Here is a 27,032-nt window from a genome sequence, read left to right as displayed (position 1 = left end):
CACACACACACACACATATATATAAATATATGAAACTAGAAATGGAAAATTATTGATAATATGCATGATTAAGCCACTATACAGTATGTTCTGGATGGATAACCATTTTTTGTATGCTGTGACAATGATTAGGGGATGAATGTAAATTAATTAATTAAAAAATTTTTCAAGAGAAAAAAATCATGAAAACTATTTTTCACAGAACTTTTTAAAAAGGCATATTTGAGGACTGCAGTAAGCTATATAGTCCCAACTGGATGCTACTTTGTTGTATGTTCATTCTACTCACTGAGGTTTATGCCTAGGGTCAGACTTGTGTTCATGGATATGTATATATCAGCTGCGCTTGCTATTGGAAATATTTAGATTAATTAAGTTCTTTAGCAAATAAATAAAATGGGGGGAAGGGCATAGAAAGCAACCATGGATACCAGAGACAGTGTGGGAGGAGGGTGGGACACGGCAGATGGTGAGAGATAGGGAATTAAGAATGGCAAAAAATAACAAAATATACAGGAAACAGGAAATGGATAATTGTTTGTTGTTGATAACACATATGTTGATGTGCTTTATTAAGCCAATATACAGTGTATTCTGGATAGGAAATCTCATTTTGTTTGCTGTGGTGATGTATAGTGAATGAATGTAAATACATTTAAAGAAAAAAAAAGAATATTGCAGAGTCATAAGAGAAAGGTTAAGAAAAAATCTGTTCAAAGCTTACCTTTGCAATTGATGTCAGCAATTATTTCATTCCTCTCCATGAACTCTAATAGTTCTCTTACTTCTTCAGCATTGCCATTTCTGGCATGATGGAGAAGCTGTTGTTCCACTTCTGTGCTCATTTCTGGATTAAAAAATAATAATAGTACTGCTGTTATCTAAAAACATAGTTAGTTTTGGATATTACCTACTAACTGAGAAAAGGAAAAGAACCATCTTCATAATGCAGCTAAGATAAACACAAGAACTAACCAAATGAATCTGTTGTAGAGCCAGAATTCACCCCTGAGATTTTCATTCTTTTTATTACTATCAAAGAAGTACACTAGACATTTGAACCAGTTTCTTAACCTCTCAAAGCCTTATGTTCCTCATTTACAAAATATAACTAACTTCATGAACTGCTATAAGATTGCATACATAAAACTGGATAGTCAACATCAAACAAGGTATTATGCAGTTATTATTGCAACATTAATAACTAGATATTAAGTTAAAATAATCTGGCCCCTCATATAGAAATATTCTAAGAAATGTAAATGAACATATTCCAAAGCTATGTAAAAAAGCATTCTGAATAGAAAAATAAATTATAGATAAGGATCCTTGACCTTTTTTTTTTTTTTTTTAAAGAGAGATTTTGGTTATAGGGCACGTGCACTAGCCAGAGAGACAGAGACAGGAAATTAGAAAGTGAGAAATCACCCCCCAGGAAGGATGGCCATACCAAAATCTCTTTTCCACCATTCTCTTCTCGGGATTGTGAGAACCCATGCCTGGACTGAGTTTAAAGCTGCTGGTTCTGGGACTCGAACTGCGGTATACTACATGGGAGTCCAGCAATGTAACCATTATGCCATCTGCTTGTCCCTGGAGTGACTATTCTTGAATAAATTTACTTTTATCGTCACTTATCAAACTTCAAACTAAATATAGAGATTTATAACCAAATTTAAAGCATTCATGCCAAAATGTCCAAGTATTATGAATAGCAGCTCCCAGAAGAAATACAAATTTATTTACCAATAAATAAATATAAATAAAGTAAAACAAATACTATTTTTTTGCTCACTAGAACAGGAAAATAAAAAAAGGGAGCAATTGAACATACTCCATGTTGGCATTGCCAAGAACTATACATTGCTCTAAATGCCAATATAAATGCAAACGCATACAATCTTTCCTATGGTGTAGGGGGAGAGGCAACACTTTGGCAATATTAAACTTAAAAATACACAAACACCATTTATTTTGCCTAGGTGACTATTTGCAGGAAAATAGTCTACAGAAACATTTATACAAGATTATTTTCTAAGCATGTGTGTTTATAAAGACTGCATTATTTGAGGTAATGGAAAAGTCAGAAGCAGGAATTCCTGTCCATCCACTTGTTAAATGAATCTTCTAGAAATGCTAAAAGAGATGATCTACAGGTTGCAGAATCAATGACAGAGTTGAAGCACAGTTACAAAAATAGCAGGCAATAAAGACCAAACACAAGGACCTCTAGCCCTCTCCCTCTAGTCAGCACCACTAATTCTGTCAAGCCAGACTCTACCCTACAGGAGAAGATTTAACTAGATAAAATTCATTCCCTAACATAGAATGCATTCCAAGAAGAAAGACACCAGGAGATCTCAACAATATGGCCAAGCCAAATGAACCTTTCAGGAAGCGGACAGTCAACATCTACCTACTTTCTCTGTTTCCAATAGCTCTCCAGTTCTCCACTTTAAAACATGAAAGATAGAGACCAAAACCAAACAAGAAAGGAAAGCAAACATGGAAAAATCAAAGTATTCCGAGAAAAGTTTAAAAATTAGGAACTAAGATCCTTAGAGAATAAAATTCATTCAATCCTGTAACAAAAACAAGATGTAATCTAACAAAAACAAGATGTAGTCTAAAAAATAAAATTACAAAAAAAAAAAGATAGTGAAAATAAAAAGTTCAATTGAAGAGTTGGAAAATAAGTTTGAGACTATCTCCTAAAAAATTAAGCTGTTAAGGGCTGGCTTCCTAGCGCAGTGGTTACCTGCTATGCGTGGAAAGCCAGATGCCACATGAGTTTGAAAGACATGGTGGCTTGAAAGGTATGCTGGACATCTGTGCCTGCATATACAGGGTCATGAAGGGATAGAGAAATGGAGGAAAAAGGACTGCAACTTCACCTTGGCTTATTGGAAGGGTGGCTTTCTCTCTCTTTTCTCAGGCAAGTACACATGCTCTCCAGCAACAAGAAAGAAAATAAAGGTAAACATAAAATAGGAGAAAAAAGAGTTCTGGTTCAGGAGGTCAAACATCCGAACAACAGAAGTTCTAGAAAAAAAAACAGAAAGGGAAGAAATACACAATTCAAGAAAATTCTACAGAATTAAGAAGGCCCAAATGACAGCCAAACAATTCTGGAAAATTTCTGGCCTATAGACAAACTAGAACCCATGAAGTCATTTCATCATAAAATCCTAAAACTTGGGAGTCAAAGAAGATTCTTTAAATTTCCAAGGAAGGAAAAATATCAAGTCATAAAAGAAAGAGCAGGCAGAATGATTTTGATCTCTCAGCAACATAAGTAACTAAAAGACAATAAAGAAATGCCCAAAACTTCCTGTAGGAAAATTATTCTACAACCAACGAAATCAAAAGTGATGGTAGAATGAAGACATTTTTAGAGATACAATGACACCAATTTACTTCCTGTAAGTTTCACAGGAAACTCTTGAAGGATGTGGCCCACCAAAATTCATAAACCAAGAAAGAGAAAGACTAGGGATGCAGGAAATAGGAAATGAGCACAGGGAATCTCCAGAGGGAAGGGAAACCCCTGAAATGTACCCATGTGCCTGGCGTAGGACTCATCCTTGGTCTATCTGCCTATGTACTATAATATTCCTACCTCCACATTATGCTAATAACTGGGGGTACTCATTCCACCGCTCAGAGAAGTGTTTCTATTGATACCTGAGAACGAGGGTTTGGCCCTGTGATTCAGGAGTAGAAAATAAAGGACAGTCTTCTCCCCCAACAAATTCCTGCCAGCTCAAGGCCTAGGCCTGGTCCCTATAATGGCCTTACCAAATAACCAAACTGGATGATGCCTGTTCCCAGTGCTGTTCCAATTTCACTGACTTCCTTTTGAAAGAGCTCTTACAAATTCCAAAGGTGACCAAACTCAGGCTCTGATCCAGAGACTTATTTTCAGAGTACATTTTCCTAGGAGACTTTATCTAACAGTGATTGTAAAAACACAGCTTGCTAAACAGCTTTTCTAGTAATCACCTCTACATTCAATCACATTGAAGGAAACCAAAATATTTATTTCTAAAATACTGAGGAGTGTTGGGCTGAAGAAGGTTAGAAGTCGGGGAGTGGGGGGTGGGGGTAGTTTCGCCTTTCCCCTGTCTGCCTGAGTGCAGGATATAAATCCCCCACCCCACCTCATACATACCCCATCACCATGGAGATAGCTTATTTACCAGTTCAGGATGGGCAAGGCCAAAGGAACTGGGAGCAAACTTTCCTGCCTTCTCAGTCTTCCTACCACTGGAGACTGGCCCTTGATCTAAATTTACTGGGGGTTTTTTTTGGTTGTTGGATATGCTATATAAGATGGGGCCCCAAGCCACAGCTTTGAGGGATACTTTTTATCTTTTTTTGGGGGGAGAGGTTTTCACTATAGGGCGCGTGCGCTCGCCCGACAGACAGAGAGAGACATAGAGACAGAAAGCGAGAAATCACCCCCCAGGGGGGATGGTCACGCCACAGTCCCCTCTCCTCTATTCTCCTCTCGGGATCCTGGGCACGCACGCACACGCGCCCGGCATGAGTTTTAAACCACCAGGTCCAGGACACGAACCGCGGTCAACTACGTAGGAGTCCAGTGACATAGCCATTATGCTAACTGCTGGTTCGAGGGATACTTTTGAACTGAGGTCTCTTCTGTAGGATGGGCATTAAATACATTTCTACTGAGTTTTCTCTTGTTAATTTAACTTGTTTTCAGGAGAGTATCTCAACTAAGAATTTATGAAGGGGGGAAAAAGAAATTACTTTTTATCCCTTTGACATGCATGTACTTACTAAAATAGTAAAACATTAAGACTAACTATCTAAACAGATTTTAAGAATTTTATTATTATTTGCTATAGCACACATGTACTCATCAGACAGAGACAGAGAGAGAGAGAGAGAATGTAAGTCACCAGGTCTGGGACTGTGGTTGGCCATGTGGGAGTCCAGTATTCCAACCACCATGCCACCTGTTAGTCCCACTGTATAAAAATATTTTAAGAGGTTTTTGCCATAAGGCACATGAGCTCGCTAGAGAAAGAGACAGAGACACTAAGAGTGAAAGTGAGAAATCACCCTCCAGGGTTATGGTCAGGCCACGATCCCTTCTCCTCCATTCTCCTCCTGGGATCTTGGGCACTCACATGCATGCACCCAGCATGATTTTCAAGGCACTGGGTCTGGTACTCAAACCATGGTCAGACATGTGGCAGTCCAGTAACGTAACCACTATGCCACCTGCCAGCCTCACCATATAAAAAATTTAACAGTTATCCCTCAATGTCCTTAGTAGGAACTGATTCCAGAGCCCCCTGCAAATACAAAATCCTTGCATGCTCAAGTCCCTTAACTAAAATGGCATACATAGTATTTACACATAACCTGAGCATATCCTTCAAAATACTTTAAGTCATCTCTAGGTTATATGTAAGATCTAATTCAATGTAAATATTATGTAAATAATTGTTGCACTACTTTTATTTATTGTTGTATTATTGGGTTTTTTTAATATTCTCATTCCACAATTGGTTAAATCTGCAGCTACAGAATCAATGGATATGAGGGCCGATTGGATTTAAATTTATTGTAACATTATTTATATGGCAACAAAATAAAGAAACCATCAATAAAGATTCATTCACACAGCTGCATAATATGAAGTCATAAAAAGTGTTGTGGAGCCAGCCAGTGGTGTGGGTAAGGTAGCTGGATCCCACAACGTGGCTAACTGCATGGTTTGAATGCTGGATCAGGTGGCTTGGAAAAAACACACTGGGCAAGTGTGTGTATGCATGCTCAAAATCCCCAGAGGAGAGTGCAGGAGAAAGGACTGTGGCATAGCCATCCCCTCTAGGGGATGCTTTTTTTTTTTTTTTTTTTTTTTGAGCTATTTTTGCTATAGGGCGCTTGTGCTCACCAGACAGACAAAGAGAGATAGAAAGCAAGAGGGGATGGCCACATCGCAATCCCTTCTCCTCCGTTCTCCTCTCGGGATCTCGGGCATGCACGTGCGCCCAGCGTGAGTTCAAGCCACCAGGTCCAGGACTCGAACCACGGTCAACTATGTGGGAGTCCAGCGACACAGCCATTACACTAACCACTGGCCCCTCTAGGGGATGCTTTCTAACTTCCCCTCTCTCCCTCCAGCAAATGCACACATCTAACAGCAAATTAAAACAACAACAACAAACAAACAAAACAAAACACAAGGGACCAGCAGATGGTGTAATGGTTATGTTGCTAGACTCCCATGCAGTCAATAGCAGTTCATGTCCTGGACCTGGCAGCTTAAAACTCATGACAAGTGCATGTGTATGTATGCACAAGGTTCTGAGAGGAGAATGGAGAAGGGTTTGCGGTGTGGCCATCCCCCATGGGAGGTGATTTCTCGCTTTCTGTCTCTACGGTGAGTACATGCTCCCTATAGCAAAAATCTCCCTTAAAACAATAAATAAATAAAAACACATTATGGATAAATTCCTACAACTATGTAATTGCACATATCATTAGGTAAGAGGGTTTCCATATAACATAATCTTTACATATGTTCTACATGTTCAGAGAAACAATGAAAAAAGAGATCAGGGTACTAACTCCTCATGGTAACAACTGTAAATGGTTTTAAATATCTTCTTTTGGTAACGGTAAATTTCCTACAACATAAAGGCAGTTCTTTATATTGTAGGATATTACAAGTTATTGAAGACAAACAAAGAATAAAAACAGGGCCCAAACGGTGACACAGCAGTAAAGCGCCATGCTCTGCAAGGCATTCCCACATGAGAAGTTTCCCAACTCAAGTCTCCAGATCTCCCCGTGTACAATGGGCACGTGTGTCCTCAATCCAGGGCTCGCTGAAGGCTGGAGTAGATAGCAGCATTAAGACCCTGTTGGAGGTGCTCTCTCACTCATGGAGGAAATAAACTTTAGCAAAACAACAACAACAATCTTTGTTTCTTTTTAAGAGAGACTTTTGGTTTAGGGCACATGCGCTCACTGGAGAGACAGAGAGTAAGAAATCACCCCTTAGATGCACAAGTGCCAGGCGTGAGTTTTAAGCTATCAGGTCCAGGACTCAAACCACGGTCGACTATGTGGGAGTCCAGTGACCTAACCATTAGGCCATCTGCTGTTCCCCAAACCCCTTGTTTCTAATTAAAGAGGCATTTTATCACATATAAAAAAAAATGTTTTTAAGAGCAAGAGATTTTTCCTATAGGTGATTGTACTAACTGGAGAGACAGAGAGACAGAGAAAGAAAGGGAGAAATCACTCCCCAATGGGATAGTCATGCCACAATCCCTTCTCCTCCATTCTCCTCTTTGGATTTTGGGCACACATACATACATACTCAGCATGAATTTTAAACCACTGGGTCCTGGACTCGAACCACAGTCAACTCTGTGGAAACTGAGCAATGTAACCATTAAGCCATCTGCTGGTCCCCAAACTATAATTTTCTTAAGTGCCAGAGGGTATGTGAACTTGCCAGACAGAAAGAGAGAGAGAGTGAGCATCCCTCAGTGGGATATGGGCACACCACAATTATTTCTGCTTCATTTCTCTGTCCTATCAGGATTTGAGGCATGTGCACACTCACATGCCCAACATGTTTTTCACGCCATGGACAGTCATGTGTGATAAAGCTCCTTTAACCACTAGGTCATGGGGCTGGCCCTTTTATATATGTTTTCGATTAGTCAAGCGCATTAAACAAGAAGTGATGATCTAGAATTCTTTGCATATTACACAAAAAGATTTTATTGGGACCAGCAGTTAGCATAATGGCTATGTAGCTGGACTCCCATGTAGTCAACTGTGGTTCGAGTCCTGGACCTGGTGGCTTAAATTCACTCTAGGCATGTGCGCATCCATGCCCAAGATCCCAAGAGGAGAATGGAGAAGAAGGGATTGTGGGGGTACCATCCCCCCTGGGGGGGGGGTGATTTCTCGCTTCTGTCTCTGTCTTTCTGGCGAGTGCACGTACCCTATAGCAAAAACCTCTCGGAAAAAGAAAAAAAAAAGATTTTATTTAATATTCTTTTCATGCTTTTAAAGGATTAAATCACAGACTATCTTAAGTATAAATCTTCAAAATAAACTAGAAGTTCTCTGCAACATTATGAGCTATCAAATTGCTTTACAGAAAAACAAAAAATTATGTTCTTCCATTTTTGTACAATAAGTATGAAATGGATAAAAATAAATTTATTATCCACTTAAACAGTCTATTGTGAAATATTAACCATGTCAGCTGCTCCTAAGTCCTGGGATTCAGATTAAAATTTATTCAACAAATGTTTCTTGAGTACCTATTGGCAGGAGCTATTTTAGGCACTGGAAATGCAATGACACTGTCTCTGTCCTTCAGTAACAAGGCAAGCATGCAAGCAATAACTACTACCACAAGTGACAATGACAGTAATGCTCAGGGACAGTAGCCACACAGAGGAGAAAGTGGTGGATGGCTCTTCATTAGTTATGGAGGAATCATAAAGAACATAGAATTTTAGCTGGTACGGGAAGAGTAAGTCATTCACCAAGATCACAAGGGTGAACAAGGCTTCTAGTTTGGACAACTAGATACATGATGGGAGATTAATCAAGATATGGAATAGAAAAGAAACAATTTTGGGTGAAGTTTTGATTGTTTGGTTGTGGTGAGCTTGAGATTCCTGTGAAAGTAGGAAGTATACTGCCTAAAGCTGGTGGGCCGGAAAGGCAATGATGCTGAAGAGGAGGATGATGATTAAAATTATCTTGAGGAGAGGTGGGAGCCAGGGGAAGATCCTGTTTGATGACTGCCAATTTCTGGAGTGAAAAAATAGAACAGATTTTTAGGTATCTTAACAGGACAAGGACTCTCTTCCTATCTGACAGGATGGTAGCAAAGAAAGGGGGGGAAAGAGGTTCATAAAGATCAATAATAAAATACAGACTTTTTTTTTTCTGTAATTAAGAAGACAGGGCCAGTTCAATTCACCAAGACTGGAAGAACGAAGCATTCATGTTGCTCTATGCCTCGATCCCATAGATGACTTATTAAGACAGGTGCCTGTATGACTAAAAATATCCTTAAAATAAGATGGATAGTCTCTTCTTTTCAAAGCATTTTTGACATCATGTGCATCACAACTAGTTAAGTCTATCTGCAGGCAAAGCAGATTCTAACGGTTTTCTATGAAATGTGAAAGTTAATGAAAGAAGCTACACCTACATGATAAACTCCAAAATGCAAACAGGCATTTTCACTACTTTTCTCTTATAAACTTTTACTATTTTAGAAAGGAGTGGCAGAGATGTGGCATGGTTATCTCCTCTTAGAAAGTCATGTATCCACTTAAAAAGTACATCCATAAACAGTTTCCTAAGCATTAAAAACAGGGGCCAACAGGTGGCAGAGTGGTTAAGGTGCTGGACTCCCACATGGCTGACCGTGTGGTTCAAGTCCTGGACGTGGCAGCTTGCTTTCTTACTTTCTCTCTCTCTTTGGCCAAGTTAAAAAATAATAATAATAAATAAATAAAATTAAAAGAAATAATTTTAAAAGAAAACAGTAAAAAAATTTTATAGTGAAATAATTTCCCACTGGCTTTAACATTCAAGCAAAATAGTACAACTCCACAAATATCTAGAATACTCTTAAAATGATAATAGTATAGATTAGATCAGTATTGGGACCAGCAGATGGCGAAATGGTTATGTCACTGGACTCAGTCGACCATGTTCCGGACCTGGTGACTTAAAACTCATGCCGGGTGCATGTGTATGTCTGCCCAAGATCCCAAGAGGAGAATGGAAGAGAAGGAATTGTGCAGTGTGAACAGCCCCTTGGAGGGTGATTTCACACTTTCTGTCCCTCTGTCTCTGTCTCTCTGGTGAGTGCATGCACCCTATAGCAAAAATCTCTCTTAAAGTGTTAGATCAGTATAATAAAAAGGTCTTTATGTTTCTTTCAGCTATGCTACAAAGAAACTGCCATGAATTTTAAACCACTGGGTCCTGGACTCGAACCACAGTCAACTCTGTGGGAACTGAGCAATGTAACCATTAAGCCATCTGCTGGTCCCCAAACTATAATTTTCTTAAGTGCCAGAGGGTATGTGAACTTGCCAGACAGAAAGAGAGAGAGAGCATCCCTCAGTGGGATATGGGCACACCACAATTATTTCTGCTTCATTTCTCTGTCCTATCAGGATTTGAGGCATGTGCACACTCACATGCCCAACATGTTTTTCACGCCATGGACAGTCATGTGTGATAAAGCTCCTTTAACCACTAGGTCATGGGGCTGGCCCTTTTATATATGTTTTCGATTAGTCAAGCGCATTAAACAAGAAGTGATGATCTAGAATTCTTTGCATATTACACAAAAAGATTTTATTGGGACCAGCAGTTAGCATAATGGCTATGTAGCTGGACTCCCATGTAGTCAACTGTGGTTCGAGTCCTGGACCTGGTGGCTTAAATTCACTCTAGGCATGTGCGCATCCATGCCCAAGATCCCAAGAGGAGAATGGAGAAGAAGGGATTGTGGGGTTATCATCCCCCCTGGGGGGGGTGATTTCTCGCTTCTGTCTCTGTCTTTCTGGCGAGTGCACGTACCCTATAGCAAAAACCTCTCGGAAAAAGAAAAAAAAAAGATTTTATTTAATATTCTTTTCATGCTTTTAAAGGATTAAATCACAGACTATCTTAAGTATAAATCTTCAAAATAAACTAGAAGTTCTCTGCAACATTATGAGCTATCAAATTGCTTTACAGAAAAACAAAAAATTATGTTCTTCCATTTTTGTACAATAAGTATGAAATGGATAAAAATAAATTTATTATCCACTTAAACAGTCTATTGTGAAATATTAACCATGTCAGCTGCTCCTAAGTCCTGGGATTCAGATTAAAATTTATTCAACAAATGTTTCTTGAGTACCTATTGGCAGGAGCTATTTTAGGCACTGGAAATGCAATGACACTGTCTCTGTCCTTCAGTAACAAGGCAAGCATGCAAGCAATAACTACTACCACAAGTGACAATGACAGTAATGCTCAGGGACAGTAGCCACACAGAGGAGAAAGTGGTGGATGGCTCTTCATTAGTTATGGAGGAATCATAAAGAACATAGAATTTTAGCTGGTACGGGAAGAGTAAGTCATTCACCAAGATCACAAGGGTGAACAAGGCTTCTAGTTTGGACAACTAGATACATGATGGGAGATTAATCAAGATATGGAATAGAAAAGAAACAATTTTGGGTGAAGTTTTGATTGTTTGGTTGTGGTGAGCTTGAGATTCCTGTGAAAGTAGGAAGTATACTGCCTAAAGCTGGTGGGCCGGAAAGGCAATGATGCTGAAGAGGAGGATGATGATTAAAATTATCTTGAGGAGAGGTGGGAGCCAGGGGAAGATCCTGTTTGATGACTGCCAATTTCTGGAGTGAAAAAATAGAACAGATTTTTAGGTATCTTAACAGGACAAGGACTCTCTTCCTATCTGACAGGATGGTAGCAAAGAAAGGGGGGGAAAGAGGTTCATAAAGATCAATAATAAAATACAGACTTTTTTTTTTCTGTAATTAAGAAGACAGGGCCAGTTCAATTCACCAAGACTGGAAGAACGAAGCATTCATGTTGCTCTATGCCTCGATCCCATAGATGACTTATTAAGACAGGTGCCTGTATGACTAAAAATATCCTTAAAATAAGATGGATAGTCTCTTCTTTTCAAAGCATTTTTGACATCATGTGCATCACAACTAGTTAAGTCTATCTGCAGGCAAAGCAGATTCTAACGGTTTTCTATGAAATGTGAAAGTTAATGAAAGAAGCTACACCTACATGATAAACTCCAAAATGCAAACAGGCATTTTCACTACTTTTCTCTTATAAACTTTTACTATTTTAGAAAGGAGTGGCAGAGATGTGGCATGGTTATCTCCTCTTAGAAAGTCATGTATCCACTTAAAAAGTACATCCATAAACAGTTTCCTAAGCATTAAAAACAGGGGCCAACAGGTGGCGGAGTGGTTAAGGTGCTGGACTCCCACATGGCTGACCGTGTGGTTCAAGTCCTGGACGTGGAAGCTTGCTTTCTTACTTTCTCTCTCTCTTTGGCCAAGTTAAAAAATAATAATAATAAATAAATAAAATTAAAAGAAATAATTTTAAAAGAAAACAGTAAAAAAATTTTATAGTGAAATAATTTCCCACTGGCTTTAACATTCAAGCAAAATAGTACAACTCCACAAATATCTAGAATACTCTTAAAATGATAATAGTATAGATTAGATCAGTATTGGGACCAGCAGACGGCGAAATGGTTATGTCACTGGACTCAGTCGACCATGTTCCGGACCTGGTGACCTAAAACTCATGCCGGGTGCATGTGTATGTCTGCCCAAGATCCCAAGAGGAGAATGGAAGAGAAGGAATTGTGCAGTGTGAACAGCCCCTTGGAGGGTGATTTCACACTTTCTGTCCCTCTGTCTCTGTCTCTCTGGTGAGTGCATGCACCCTATAGCAAAAATCTCTCTTAAAGTGTTAGATCAGTATAATAAAAAGGTCTTTATGTTTCTTTCAGCTATGCTACAAAGAAACTGCTAAGAAAAATGTTTCATACCAAGACACAAAGCCATTCATTGCAATTTTCTTTCTCATCCAGGAACCATCATAACTAAAAGCCTACTGCAATTGACACACCCCTATTTAAAATATCTACTAGTATCCACCTGAAACCTTATTCCCTAGGAGAACATTCAGGGAAACATCCCACCAGCATGAGCTAGACAGGCATCCACAAGAAGCTGCGGTTTCCTTATCACCACCAGGGCCAGAATCACCTTCCCTATTTCTAATATCGAACAAAGAAAAGAATCAATAAGAGCCTACCATAATCCAGGCATGGTTCTAAACTTGATAGCACAATTAGAACTTGAGAATATTATGGATGGGACAAGTGTATCAAAAATTACTATCCATATTTCTGTAGAGAGATCTGATTTTCTCTGCATTGCCAGTATCAACTATTAGGTTGTCAGGAAAGTCAAGATGCATTTTTGCATACAAAGACAAGTCATGACTTTCCCAACGACCTAACAGGCTTTTATTAGAAACTCATGGGATTTTACACTGGCCACGATATGGCAGTTTGTAGGTATTCATGTGGTCATTTCTTTGGCTGTCACTAGTCTGCTCAGTTGATCAAGCATGTCTACCACGTTCTCCATTACATTCCTAGTACCTAGCAAGATTCCTGAAACACAGCAGTCGATCAAATATTAACCAGAAAAATGGATAGAGGGAAGGAGAAATAGGTTGGAAGAAAGGAATGGGGAGTTGTTTAATGGGCTCAGAGTTTCAGCTTGGGGTGATGAAAAGGTTCAAGAGATGGATAGAGGTGATTGCTGTACTACCATGTGAGTGTACTTAATGTCACTGAAGAATATATGCTAAAATGGTTAAAGGGACCAGCTGCAGTGGCAGGTGATAAGGCACCACTGTGCAACACTGAACCAGATGGGAAGTCTAGATACATGCCTGGTGCATCTGTGTGCCTGTGATTCTGGGTGACTGGGCGAGCTGGGGAAGGGTTATGGCATGGGATCCTGTTGAAGCTAATTTCTTTCACAAAATAAACTTGAGAAAAATAATGCCATACAGTTCATAAAATTCAATTCAACCTCTAAAATTAAAGGCCACCAATTTCAGTTAATTTCCCTGTTTGACTAAATTATAGTCTGATCCTTTTATTTTAAGAAGCTTTATCTAAAACATGGCAATTTAAAAAATACAACAGCAAATTATAAGGTCTATTTTAGAAAACATTCACCTGTGTCTTTAAACACTTATAAAATAATATTAAAACCAATCCATTTTTAATTCAGTGAACCTTTTTCCTCAGACTTCTTCAATAAGTCATTGTTCCTTGATAAAGAGCATCACTCTTCTTAGGAAAAAATTATGGAGAATTTTGGCTATAATTGTAATGTCATGCTACTGTTTGTTAATCACTGAAAGCACTATAAGATCTTTATTCCTAATTATTGATCCCTTTATATTTGACATACTTAAGCTGCCTTTTTATATGTATCTTCATCATGTACCCATATACACATAATAAAATACCAACTGTACTCACCAGGTGTTTTCCATTTTATACGATTCAGTTTTTGTTTTCTAGTTATTTGTTTGTTTGTTCTAGAACTTTGCCATAGGGCTCGTGGACTCCTGAGTAGACTTAGCGAAATAGCAAGAGGGAAACTGAGAAATCACCCAATCACCCCCCCGGGGGGATGACCACACCACTATCCCTTCTTCTCCAGTCTCCTCCTAGGATTTTTGGCATGCACACACATACACCCAGCATGAGTTTCAAGTCACTGTATCCAGGACTCAAATTGCAGTCACCCATGTGGGAGTCCAGAGCCTAAACCAGTATATCAACTACTGGTTCCTCTTTTCTAATTTTTTTTTTTCCATAACGTTTGTGCACGCTTGCTAGAGAGAGACAGAGGGTGAGGGAAAGTGAGAAATCAACCCCCAGCACCCCAGGAGGGATAGCCACTTCACAATCCCTTTTCCTCCATTCTCCTTTCTGGATTTGGGGCTTGCAAGCACATGCACACACATGTGTGCTTTTCAGGCCTCCAGGTCCAAGAGTAGAACCATGGAGCTGGCCATGTGGGATCCAGCACTTTAACCACCACACCACCTACTGGCCCTGTATATTGTTTCTATTGTATTTTATCATTGAAAAAAATGTTTCATGACTTTTTCATTAAACTAACTTTAGGTACTATAATTTTATCTGCTTCAACAATCAAGACTAAACTGCAGATACACCTCTGATTTGAATTTCAGCTTGACAGATTCTGAAAACTATTAGCTACTGTTTCAAAGCAAGGTGTGTATATACAATAGAAGCAAAGGGCAGAGTTCACAAAGCCTAGTAGGCACATTTGCAACATTCAAGTAGCAACATTAAGTTAAAGTAGTATCACACAAACTAAATAAATCAAGTCTTAATAATAAATATACTCACAAGGAGGGCCAGTTAAATGGTACCTTTCAATGATGTATCCTAAATTTTAGGTAAATGCATTTAAAATTTTTAATGTTATTTCACATTTGAAATTTATCTTTTAAAAACTGAATTACTGGGACCAGCAGTTAGCATAATGGCTATGTCACTGGACTCCCATATAGTCAACTGTGGTTTGAGTACCAGACCCGGCGGCTTACACTCACGCCGGTAACGTGTACATGTATGCCCAAGATCCCAAGAGGAGAATGAAGGAGAAGGGATTGTGGCATGGCCATCCCCCCTGAGGGGTGATTTATCGCTTTCTCTCTCTCTCTCTCTCTCTCTCTGTCTTCCTGGTAAGGGCACGTGCCCTATAGCAAAAACCTCTCAAAAAATAAATAAATAAATAAATAAAAATATGAATTACTCATGTATAGTACTGACCAGTTATGCATCATAAAACTTTCTCTTTAAAGGGAACTAAACACAAAGTAAAAACACTTGGTTACTTTCCATTGCCACATGATAGGAAAATGTATGATAAGGACTGCTTTCACTATATAGCACAGCAATTTCTCATGCGGAGACTAACAGATAAAAGAACTCAAAGTGAGTGACCGGCTCTAACAGTGTTGAAATTATTCCATTTAGTCCTCATTTAGCCCCTTCATAATGACAGTACCAATACAGTAAGGTCATGTGAGTAAAGAAAACGCCAACACTTCTAGGAGTCGAGGTCATACCAGACACTTATACGACACCACGATCATAAACATATTGTGCAGTGTACATGATAGTATCTTTTCTGAAACTTCATTAGTGAGTTGTTGGCATAAGCTGATGCCTACACTGTTAAAACGGATCCTCTTTCTAGTAACAGCAAAGACTTTACTGGGTCATCAGTAAAGTTCTGATCGCTATCAGATCTACATTCAAAGAAGTGATAAGGTTCTAAACCATTTCACATTTCTCACATGCACTTGTTTATCTTGGTCTGTCTTCCCTATGTTATTAGATAAACAGATTCCTACTTTCCACTAACTGCCTTTCTCAGTGAACACATACCATGTACAAAAGTGTGGCTTCTAATGTCAGGACAGAGTCCCAACTTTTAAAATATGATCAAATATACACACACATGAATCTCTAAGTAAAGTCACATGGAGAAAACTTTACATTTATTTAATAGACATTGCACCATGTTATCACTTGAGAGACTGTATTCTATCTAGTTTTTGTTTTTTATATTTATTTATTTTTTTTTTTGAGAGGTTTTTGCTACAGGGCGCGTGCGCTTGCCAGGCAGACAGGGAGAGACAGACAGAAAGGGAGAAATCACCCCCCAGGGGGGGTGGCCACACCGCAATCCCTTTCTCCTCCATTCTCCTCTCGGGATCTTGGGCACGCACGTACACGCGCCCGGCGTGAGTTTAAGCCACCGGGTCCGGGACATGAAACGCGGTTGACTACATAGGAGTCCAGTGATATAGCCATTATGCTAACTGCTGGTCCTCTAGTTCTTGGTTATAAAACAATATTATTTCCCTTTGTTTTAGGGGGATTGTGGAGAAGAAATCTTTTTTGCAGAAATACTATCTGGCTATTCTGAATCACAGGTCTAAGTACTGCTCAAGTAACAACTATAAAAACGAGCACTCTCCAGATGCAACACCATAAATTGTTGCTGATTCACAAGGAGATATTTATGAAGTATCACCTGATAAATGACCAGCCTTTACCATCCTACAACTGCTTCAGATTTATCTACTCAGTTAACTCCTATTTTGAGTATCAGTTGCTCAATGCTGCCTGGGAGAAATGAAAAATAGTTTAATTGTTTAAAAAGAATTTTACTAAGTTTTCTCCCCTTTTCCTTTACAGACTGTAGCTAGAGCCTACCTAGTAGTTTAGAATTGGGGGACAAAAAAAAAAAAAGAAAAAGATTTTCTTATTGTAATTAATATAGTATCTTTACAGTTCCAGCTGAGAGGTTAAGAATTTGCATGTGGAACTGCTGCAAAAAGTCACTATCAGAGTTAGAACTCTAACACTGTTAGTACTCCAAACAAATCAACAAAGTATTTCCCAAATGCTGAATAAACTGGTGAGGATGTTCCAAACACTGCATTCAAATTGTTTGTACTACAGTGCAGAGACTGAAGTTCTCAGGGAAAACACACCACGATTTTCAAGATGATTTAATTATATTTATCAACGATCCCAAAGATCCCAAAGCCTAGCAGGCACATTTACAGCACTCAAGCAGCCTTACAGTAACTTAGTATCACACTGCCAACAGTTCAATTTCACAAGTTTGCCCAAAACCGACAACTTTGACAACTGAAAATTATACAAAACTAACTAAATCAGCATCAAGCTTTTCAAAGCCATCTGCCCATCTTTAGGCCTCTGGGCTTGTGAATCGTTACTGTTTCCATTGTGCAGCTGCGGTCTTTCGTATTGTTTCTAAATCCCCTCCAATATGCTTTCACGCTTGTCGAACAGACCACGCGGTGGAGAGTGAGAATGGTCACATGAACAACGTGTGACTTCCATTGTGAATCAATCCTCTTGTTAGAAGGAAAGTAAAAGTTAAGATGCACACACTAAAGTACCGAGAAAGCACGCAGTTGAAGACTTGGCAGGTGATGCATGTGGCACCAGCACGAAGTCGTAGTACCGGAGTGGAAGTGTAACAAATACCATTTTGTTACTTTTACCAACCAACTTCCTGCAGCGCTGGAGCAACCCAACAGTGTCGCCCCGACAATCCTGAAACCCAAGGAGACAAGCACCCACCCCCAACAGTCGCGGAGAGACCGCCCCTGCACCAGGCGTTCCGCGGGGACCCGCCTCGGACTCCAGGCAAGGTGGGCGGAGAGAAACTGACCTACGCAGTTCCCCGAGCTCCCAGAGCGCCCGAGACTGGGGCCACGACCGCAGGCTTCCCGTCTGCCCGCCCCACGTCGATGAAGCGGCCGTCACCAACTCCCAACTCTGGCAGGTACTCCCGGAGCACCCGTGAGCCCAGCAGAACAAAAGTATCTGGGTTCCGGGCGCTAGGAACCCCGCTGAGCGCGTGGAGGCACCGCCCCTCCCCGCGAGCAAGCGTGCGCTCGGTCGCAGGGTTTGCAGGCGCCCAGCCCGGCACGTGACCGGCGCGCGAGGCCACGCCCACTTCCCCGTCTTGGGCCATCGCCCGTCACCGGGCTGGTAACGCGGGTTCCAGTCTGCCAACTACTACAGGGAGCGGCAGAACCTTCTTGCCCCTCCCCGCCACACCCAGAGGAGTAGGGGGGCGGACCTCATCACAGGACGCCGTGGAGTTGCCAATGCCTGGGAGAGGTTCCCCCAGCTGAAAGAAACCGAGAACGCTGAGTTAATACTCACCCAGCTGTTCAAATTGTTTTTTCATTTGGTTGCATCTTGACTCAAGAGAACGTAGTTGGCATTATAAATTAGCAACACCGGTTTTCCTTGCCATATGTGAAAGAATGGTCTTAAAATGCCAAACAGACAAAACCATTGCAAGACATACGTGAGAGATACATTAGAGTGATGCGGATTTATTTATGAAATTCTCTTTACTTCCCATCAAACAATGTTTTATAAAAAGCCCACCTCTTCAGACTCAATGCATGGCGAGTCTAGATAAAGAAATTAGTACATAGTCTGTAATGTGAAGGTTCAAAGTTAAGTATTAACAACGTTTTTAAAAAAAGATTTATGCACGACTAAAACGGAACTTGAATTTTTGCTTGTGTATACCAAGGTAGCATTGAATAAAACCAGCACATGACTAGCACAATAGTTCAACCAAAAAATGTGTGGGAGCTAAGGCAATCATATTTGTCTAGGAAGCAGAAACCTTGGAGCTTATTTTCTCAGGATACCAAACCATCTTCATAACCAAAATAAAAATTAACTATGAGGGGCTGGCAGGTGGCATGGTGGTTAAAGGTGCTGGACTCCCACATGGCCGACCATGGTGTCTTGCTTCTCTCTCCCTCTCTCTGGTCAAATTAAAACAATTAAGTAAAGTTAAATCATTCTTTTTAAAAATTGATTACTGAAATAATTTTATACATGTTTCCACGAAAGCCTTCATTCTGCCAAATTTTAGGCTACTGAGCCTTTTCCTAACATATATGAATTTCCTTGTAAAATGCACTTATAGCAAAAGAAGCTCCCTTAGTTCAGCCCCAATCCTCAATATTTGATCATCCTTGAAATCTGATTGGATTCCTCCTCTTCCACTATCCCCCAGGTGATATCTGACCCTGGCCTGTCTCTGTAAGAATTCCCCCACTCCCACCATCAGGTCTCCTCTAGAAAGTTTTCCATACACTGACCCACTGTTCCTTGGCTGTAAGTTCCCACTTGTCTATGGTTTATTCAGAGTAGAGTTCAATGTCTTTCCCCACTGAATGACCCTCACTGCAGTAACCCCTGTCCCTATTGGGATGGACCCAAATAAGGTCTTCCTAACTGCTTTAACAAGTGTCAGTATTTTTTTATTTAACAGTTTTCACCATGATGATTTTACTGCCAGTTCTTGACCTTGATTTCATGTATAAATCTCCAGTTTATAAATGAAAAACAGATCCTAGCCAACAGCAGCATGAAGTACTGATCATTACAATTGTTAATAAAAGAAGTCCCAATCTTGGTAGGATTACTAACTGTACTGTATTTTGCAGGACTTTGTTATTTACCTAAAGTATATTTTAGGAAAAGATATGCCCTTGGCATTTTTATTATTGACATTACAGGTATAAACACAATGGTAGTGTAACAGAATTATTTGTTTGGGCACATTGTTGTCTAGTGGAACTTCTTGCAATGATGTTCTATAGTTCTGTTTTGACCAGCACAGAAGCCACTAGCAAAATGGGACTGTTGAGTACTTGAAATGTGGCTAGTGTAACTAAAGGTATGATAATTTTTCAAAATTTCATTTTAGAGGCTGGGAGGTGACGTGGTTAAGGGTGCTGGATTCCCACATGACCACCATAGTTTGACACCCAGACCTGGTGGCTTGCCTTCTCACTTTCTCTCTCTCTCTTGCTCTCTCTCTCTGGTCAAATTAAAAATAAATAAATAAAGTAATTCTTTAAAATTTCATTTTAATGTATTAATTTATTTACTTATTTATTTTGGAAAGATTTTTGCTAAAGGACATGTGTGCTCGCTAGAAAGAGACAGAGAGACAAAGTGAAAAATCACCCCCCGGGAGATGGTCACACCACAGTCCCTTCTCCTGCATTCTCCTCTTGGGATCTTGGGCACGCACGCACACGTGCCTGGTGTGAGTTTAAGCCACCAGGTCTGGGACTCAAACCACAGTTTACTGTAAATGGGAGTCCAGCGACATAACCATTACACCATCTGCTGGTCCCCATTTTAATTAAATAGTCACATGTGGCTAGTATTTACCACTGTATATTAAATGGTCTACAATAACAAAGCAATCACTATATTGTCCCAAATCGTGTCAGGTCTACTTTGAGAAATATTTGGCAGAAGCAAAACCTCTGGAACCAGTTAATATGTTTTCCTCCATATTCCTTTCTAAACCTCTGAGTTGGTATATATCTCTTTTTTTCCCAGACCTGGTGGCTTGCCTTCTCACTTTCTCTCTCTCTCTTGCTCTCTCTCTCTGGTCAAATTAAAAATAAATAAATAAAGTAATTCTTTAAAATTTCATTTTAATGTATTAATTTATTTACTTATTTATTTTGGAAAGATTTTTGCTAAAGGACATGTGTGCTCGCTAGAAAGAGACAGAGAGACAAAGTGAAAAATCACCCCCCGGGAGATGGTCACACCACAGTCCCTTCTCCTGCATTCTCCTCTTGGGATCTTGGGCACGCACGCACACGTGCCTGGTGTGAGTTTAAGCCACCAGGTCTGGGACTCAAACCACAGTTTACTGTAAATGGGAGTCCAGCGACATAACCATTACACCATCTGCTGGTCCCCATTTTAATTAAATAGTCACATGTGGCTAGTATTTACCACTGTATATTAAATGGTCTACAATAACAAAGCAATCACTATATTGTCCCAAATCGTGTCAGGTCTACTTTGAGAAATATTTGGCAGAAGCAAAACCTCTGGAACCAGTTAATATGTTTTCCTCCATATTCCTTTCTAAACCTCTGAGTTGGTATATATCTCTTTTTTTTTTTTTTGTGAGAGGTTTTTGTTATAGGGCACATGCGCTTGCCAGAAAGACAGAGAGAAACAGAGAGACAGAAAGTGAGAAATCACCCCCCAGGGGGGATGGCCACACCGCAATACCTTCTCCTCCATTCTCCTCTCGGTATCCTGAGCATGCACGCACACGTGCCCAGCGTGAGTTTAAGCCACCAGGTCTGGGACTAGAACCGTGGTCGACTACGTGGCAGTCCAGTGACATAGCCATTACGCTAACTGCTGGTCCCATGTTGGTACATATCTTAACTTTGAAGATCAAACAAGTTAAAGTAACTATGATCCCTATCCACAGTACATGTAAACAGGAATAGAAATGGAATCTCCAGATGGATGGGAAAGAGACTTCAGAATAACCTTTGACTCTGCCATTCCAAGGCCTCCCTGATTGGCATTAAAAAGCTAGTCAGGTAACTTTAGAACAAGATAGGATTCAACAGATTTGCTCATTGTCTTGTTCAGACTAAATTTACCTTGGATTCTTTTGTTTCAGTAATTAAAAAACCCAAACCTCTCTCCCACTGTCTCCTTCCCTATGTCTCAATGATGCCTTTCAGAATATGATTCTCTTCAAATTATAGTACCCGATATTTGTGTCCCTATGGTTTTAAGCCCAAGATACCCCAGAATGCACTTCCTGCTTTGCATGTTTTAAAAACACTCCCGTGGTGCCAATGTGACTTTGAAGTGCTGCAGTAACATGCTAAGGGCTTGTTACATCTTATTAAAGGGAGGATATTATGGACTGAGACTTTGGGGAGCACAATGGGTAATTACTGCCTGGAAGGCTGAAAAGTAGGTCAGATGTCATCAGCAAATCCAGATAAACTGTTGAACTGGGGGAAATTAAGCGTTTCCTACACTTAGATATTAAGCCCTTTGTAGATATATTAACTCCAGACTATCAAAGCTATGAGGTTGTTGGTTTTTTTCCTCTTACAATGTCTTTTTATTTATTTTTTTGTCATTTGTGCCATGATACTGAGTTTATTTAATGCCTGAAATGAGTTGGTATATTTTCAAATATTATTTTGATCTAAACTTAATTCTGTACCTATCACTTTCTAGGGATGTGGCACACAGGTGTCTAAACAACTGCCTTCCATCAATAATTGATTTCACTGGATCTTCACATAAAAAGCTTAGAAAGTCTCATGACTATAGGGCTTTTTGTTTGCAAACCTACACTTAAACAATGGCTAGCTTAGACAGGGAAGGGATCACATTGACATTGGAGGAACAGCTGAAGTATGGCTGGGAAGGGCTGGACTAGGACACTTACAGGGATATGGGTAGGAGGAGTAGGTCTATAGCTTTTCCAGGGTGCCACTGTTGGGAAACAGTATGATCTAGTTATTTTCCTTTTCCTACCCTTTTATCTTGCTTCAGAAGAGGCAGTTAAGAGAGAGATAAACTGTTTTTCAGTTTTGCCCATAAGGCATGGGCTTAGTGGACAGTCTTTCCTGCTTAGTCTATAGCCCACAGCTCTTTTCATCATGAATATACCTTGCTTTCCTATCCACAGTTAGGCAGTGTGCCTGACAGTTACACAACTCCTCCGAAACCTCAAAGGCTGCCCTGCCCATTGCCTATTAGTAGGAGCAGGAAGGAGGGCCTAGTGAGTGGCATGTTCTCAGTAGGCGTTTGTCTCTTTGTATGGATGCAATAAATTCCTATTCTCTACCTGCTCTGAATTGAGTGTTTTTCCAGTCTTTGAGCCCAGAAAGAGCCTAACACAGTAACTATCTCCTTTCCTGCTCTAATGTCTCCTGTTCATAATCTCTAACCAACAACTCTGTCAATGCCTCCTTCTTTTTCCATAACCACATACTTCTGCAGGGTTTCTTGCTGTTCTTTGGCCATCTAAGTCCTAAAAGACACCTCTTTTCTAGATCTCCACTAACCAGCCCTCACCATCTAATTCCTGAGTCAACATTCAGCACCTGATACAGCCAACCAAAGGCCCCACTCTCCCTGGATTACCATTAATACAGGACTTTAATTGATTCATTGAAGTCATAAAGATCTAAGGGAACAATTTGATATGCTAGTCTTTGGATCTGAAGTGGAAGAATAAGTCAAATCACAGATTCCTGGATTTTAGAAGCCATCAAAAATTATCTAGCTCAATCTCAAATCTAAAGTCAGACTGTCCCTACCACAGTCTACTATTCTATATTAAAAATAAATAATATCCAAAAGACACATAAGCACATAAGGGGGGAAGAAAGCATCCTAGGTGGGGTGTGGCCACACTGTGATCTTTTTCCTCCCTTTCTCCATCTCACCAGGATTCTGAGCACACATGTACATGATGTGCCCAGTGTGTTTCTCAAACCACCAGGGCAGGATTTGAGTCATGGTCCTCCATATGAAATTTGGCTCCTGGACCAGCAGTTAGCATAATGGCTATGTCTCTGGACTCTCATGTAGCCGACTGCGGTTCGAGTCCCAGATCCAGTGGCTTAAACTCATGCCGGGCGCGTGTGCGTGTGTGCCCAAGATCCCGAGTGGAGAATGGAGGAGAAGGGATTGCAGTGTGGCCATCCTCCCTGGGGGGTGATTTCTCACTTTCTGTCTCGCTGTCTTTCTGGCAAGCACATGCACCCTAAAACAAAAACCTCTCAAAAAATAAAAAATTGGGGAACCAGCAGTTAGCGTAATGGCTATGTCGCTGGACTCCCACGTAGTCGACCGCGGTTCGTGTCCCGGACCCGGTGGCTTAAAACTCACGCCGGGCGCGTGTGCGTGCGTGCCCAAGATCCCGAGAGGAGAATGGAGGAGAAGGGATTGCGGCGTGACCATCCCCCCTGGGGGGTGATTTCTCGCTTGCTGTCTCTATGTCTCTCTCTCTATATCTGGTGAGCGCACGCGCCCTACAGTGAAAATCTCTCCATAAAAAATAAATAAATAAATAAAAATAAAAAATAAAAAATTGGCTCCCTTAACTGACCTATAGGGCTGGCCCCTCGCCCAGATTTTAAAGAGGTACTCTCTCCAGCCTGAGGCTGGGAACTATCCATGTTGGAAGGTCACTATTTCACAGTGCAGCCCAAACCATCTTTTCCTCTTAACATTAATACTGTGGGAAAAAAAAAAAAAAGTTCCTTTACAGGGGCTAGCAGGTTGTATGGTGGTCAAGGTGCTAGACTCCCACATGGCCGACCACAGTTTAAATCCTGGACCCTGTGGCTTGAAAATCACACGAAGTACATAATCTCAAAATCCCAAAAGGAGAATGGAGGAGAAGGAATTGTGCACAGTCATCCCCTGGAGGATAATTTCTCACTTTCCCACTCTTTTGTCTATGTCTGTCTCCAGTGAGGGCACATGCCTTATGGCAAAAACCTGAAAAAAAAAAAAAGTTTCTCTTGGTACTAGCTGGTGGTGTGGTGGTTAAGACAGCCAGATCCCACATGGCCAACCGTGTCGTTGGAATCCTGGATCCAGTGGTTTGAAGAACTTGCAGGAAGGGGCTGTGAGATGGCATAGTGGTTATATCGCTGGACTCCTTCCTATATGACTGACCATGGTTCGAATCCTGGACCTGGCTTGAAACTCATGCCAGGTGCCTCTGTGTGTGTGCCCAAGATCCCAAGAAGAGAATAGAAGGGATTGTGCTGTGGCCATCCCCCCCCCAGGGGGTGATTTTTCACTTTCCCTCTCATTGTCTCTGTCTCTGTTTCTACCTCTCTATCTCTCCAGTGAGGGCAAACACCCTAAGGCAAAAACATCTTAAAATAAAAAAAAAAGAATGAAAAGAAAAACTCACAGAGCACATGTGCTTATGTGACCAATATCTCAAAAGGAAAGAATCTAAGGCAAAACCCTTTTAAAAAGAGAGAGAGAGAGAGAGAGAGAGAGAGAGAAGAGAAGAGAAGAGAAGAGAAGAGAAGAGAAAAGAAAAGAAAAGAAAAGAAAAGAAAAGAAAAGAAAAGAAAAGAAAAGAAAAGAAAAGAAAAGAAAAGAAAAGAAAAGAAAAGAAAAGAAAAGAAAAGAAAAGAAAAGAAAAGAAAAGAAAAGAAAAGAAAAGAAAAGAAGAAGCAATATCTCGAGAGGAAAGAGAAATGGAGGAAAAGGAATTGCAATGTGACCATGCCCCGTGGGGGGGAGGTGCTTTCTTGCTTGCTTTCTCACCCCAGCAAGCACACATGCTCACTGTAAAAATAAAAAATTAAATTAAATTACAATTTTGTACTGATGCAAATTGTTGGCTTTATGCAATTCCTATCTGTTAATGCACATTATATAATAGGCAGCGGAACAGAATAAATTTAATTCTCCTTTCACAGGCCAGTCTTCTAAAAGTTTAAAGACAATTGGCATGAGCTGCCTTGATCTTTCTTCTCCAGGCTTATACTCCTACATTTTCCAACCTGTCCTCGTGCTACAACTAGTCATGCCATTGTGGTACACAATTCTTTTGTCACTGAAGATCTAGAATTAAATGAATTAAACGAAGCACAACAAATTAAATGAATCACAACCATTTCTAGGAAGCTAAAGAGTGTAGCAGTCTTAATAAGTCTTGTTAAAACATCACTTTGCTAAACCTGTTTTTGCTAAGTCCTTTTTCCATGTGTACTATCTCTGACCTTTTTGCTCCCTCTGGTGGAAGCTAATTTTTCCTCAGTTAATAGGGAAGCAGCAAAGATGAGGGAAGCACCCTTGAGACTGGAGAAAGGATAGAGTGGTGTAGCCAAAATGTGATACATTTATATACAAATTCCTGAACTTTATCATTTCATTTGGGAGGCAAAGTATAAAATGAAAACTAACAAGAGAAGCCATAACACACAAAGTGGTAAATATAACAAAGCTAAAGGATTTAGGAAACTTAATCAGGGAGGATTAGCGTAGACATTTAGAAATGGCGATATTTACATTTAACCTTAGCTTTGAATAGGAAACATTAGAAGCGGAAAGTGAGGCACCAACAGATGGTGTAATGGTTATGTTGCTAGACTCCTACATAATCAATCACGGTTTGAGTCCCAGACTTGGTGGCTTAACCTCACACCAGGCACTTGAACGTGTGTACCCAAAATCCAGAGAGGAGAAGAGATTGTGGCATGGCTGTCCCCGCTGGGGGATGATTTCTTGCTTTCTGTCTCTCTGTCTCTCCAGCAAGCACATGTGCCCTATAGCAAAAATCCTTCTCAAATAAATAAATAAATAAATAAAAGTGGGAAGTGAGTATCTTCAACACAATAAATTTAGGAGATGCAAAAAGACACTGAAAACGGAACAATATACCCTGGACGACAGCTTAGGGCTAGAGTTATCCACCAATATCCATAATATGTTATACTAGCCATACCATTGTGATACACAGTACTTTTGTGTATAATATCATAGTATTACCAATAGAAAGAAGACTGGAATAATGACATGTGAAAATTTATCAGAGTGTTTTTTGATAAAGTAATTTTTTTCATTAGTTAATAAATATAAATTGACTTGGTAAATGACATGACTATGTTTTAAACTTGATAGAAGTATATAATAAATCTGATAACATTCTTCGCCTTCAAAGAGTATCTAGTAATGCAGATAAAACAAATATAAGGCTTATGAATCAGTAGGTATATTGATAAAAAATAATAAAAACCATAAGAAAAGTGCAGATAAAGGAAAGAGAAGAAGAAATGATTTTGTACCCCCTGCACAGCAAAAGGCTATTAGTGTGTGCTTTCCAGAAGAGGTGGCTTTTAAAGTTAAGTCATTTGGACAAAACTAATTTGAACATGAAGAAATGGTTAAAGTAAGTCTATGTTAGGGAAAT

At 40.1% G+C, this 27,032-nt stretch overlaps 1 protein-coding gene across 1 annotated transcript in view; it reads right to left on the bottom strand.

The window, feature by feature from the left end:
- Positions 1-18,099, bottom strand: part of OSBPL1A (oxysterol binding protein like 1A) — a 274,120-nt gene extending 256,021 nt beyond the window's left edge. Inside the window, exons 1-2 of the mRNA XM_006163672.3 lie at positions 17,922-18,099; positions 725-847 (exon numbers count right to left, since the gene is read on the bottom strand). Of these exons, the coding sequence (XP_006163734.1) occupies positions 725-845 (121 nt within the window). The 5' untranslated portion in view covers positions 846-847; positions 17,922-18,099. The remainder of the gene's footprint in view (positions 1-724; positions 848-17,921) is intronic.
- Between the last annotated feature and the right edge of the window lie 8,933 nt (positions 18,100-27,032).

Source organism: Tupaia chinensis, unplaced genomic scaffold (assembly GCF_000334495.1).
Source record: "Tupaia chinensis unplaced genomic scaffold, TupChi_1.0 Scaffold142717_1, whole genome shotgun sequence".
Taxonomy (NCBI): Eukaryota; Metazoa; Chordata; class Mammalia; order Scandentia; family Tupaiidae; genus Tupaia; species Tupaia belangeri.
Note: the sequence above shows the minus strand (reverse complement) of the source record. Positions and strands in the feature narration are given on the sequence as shown.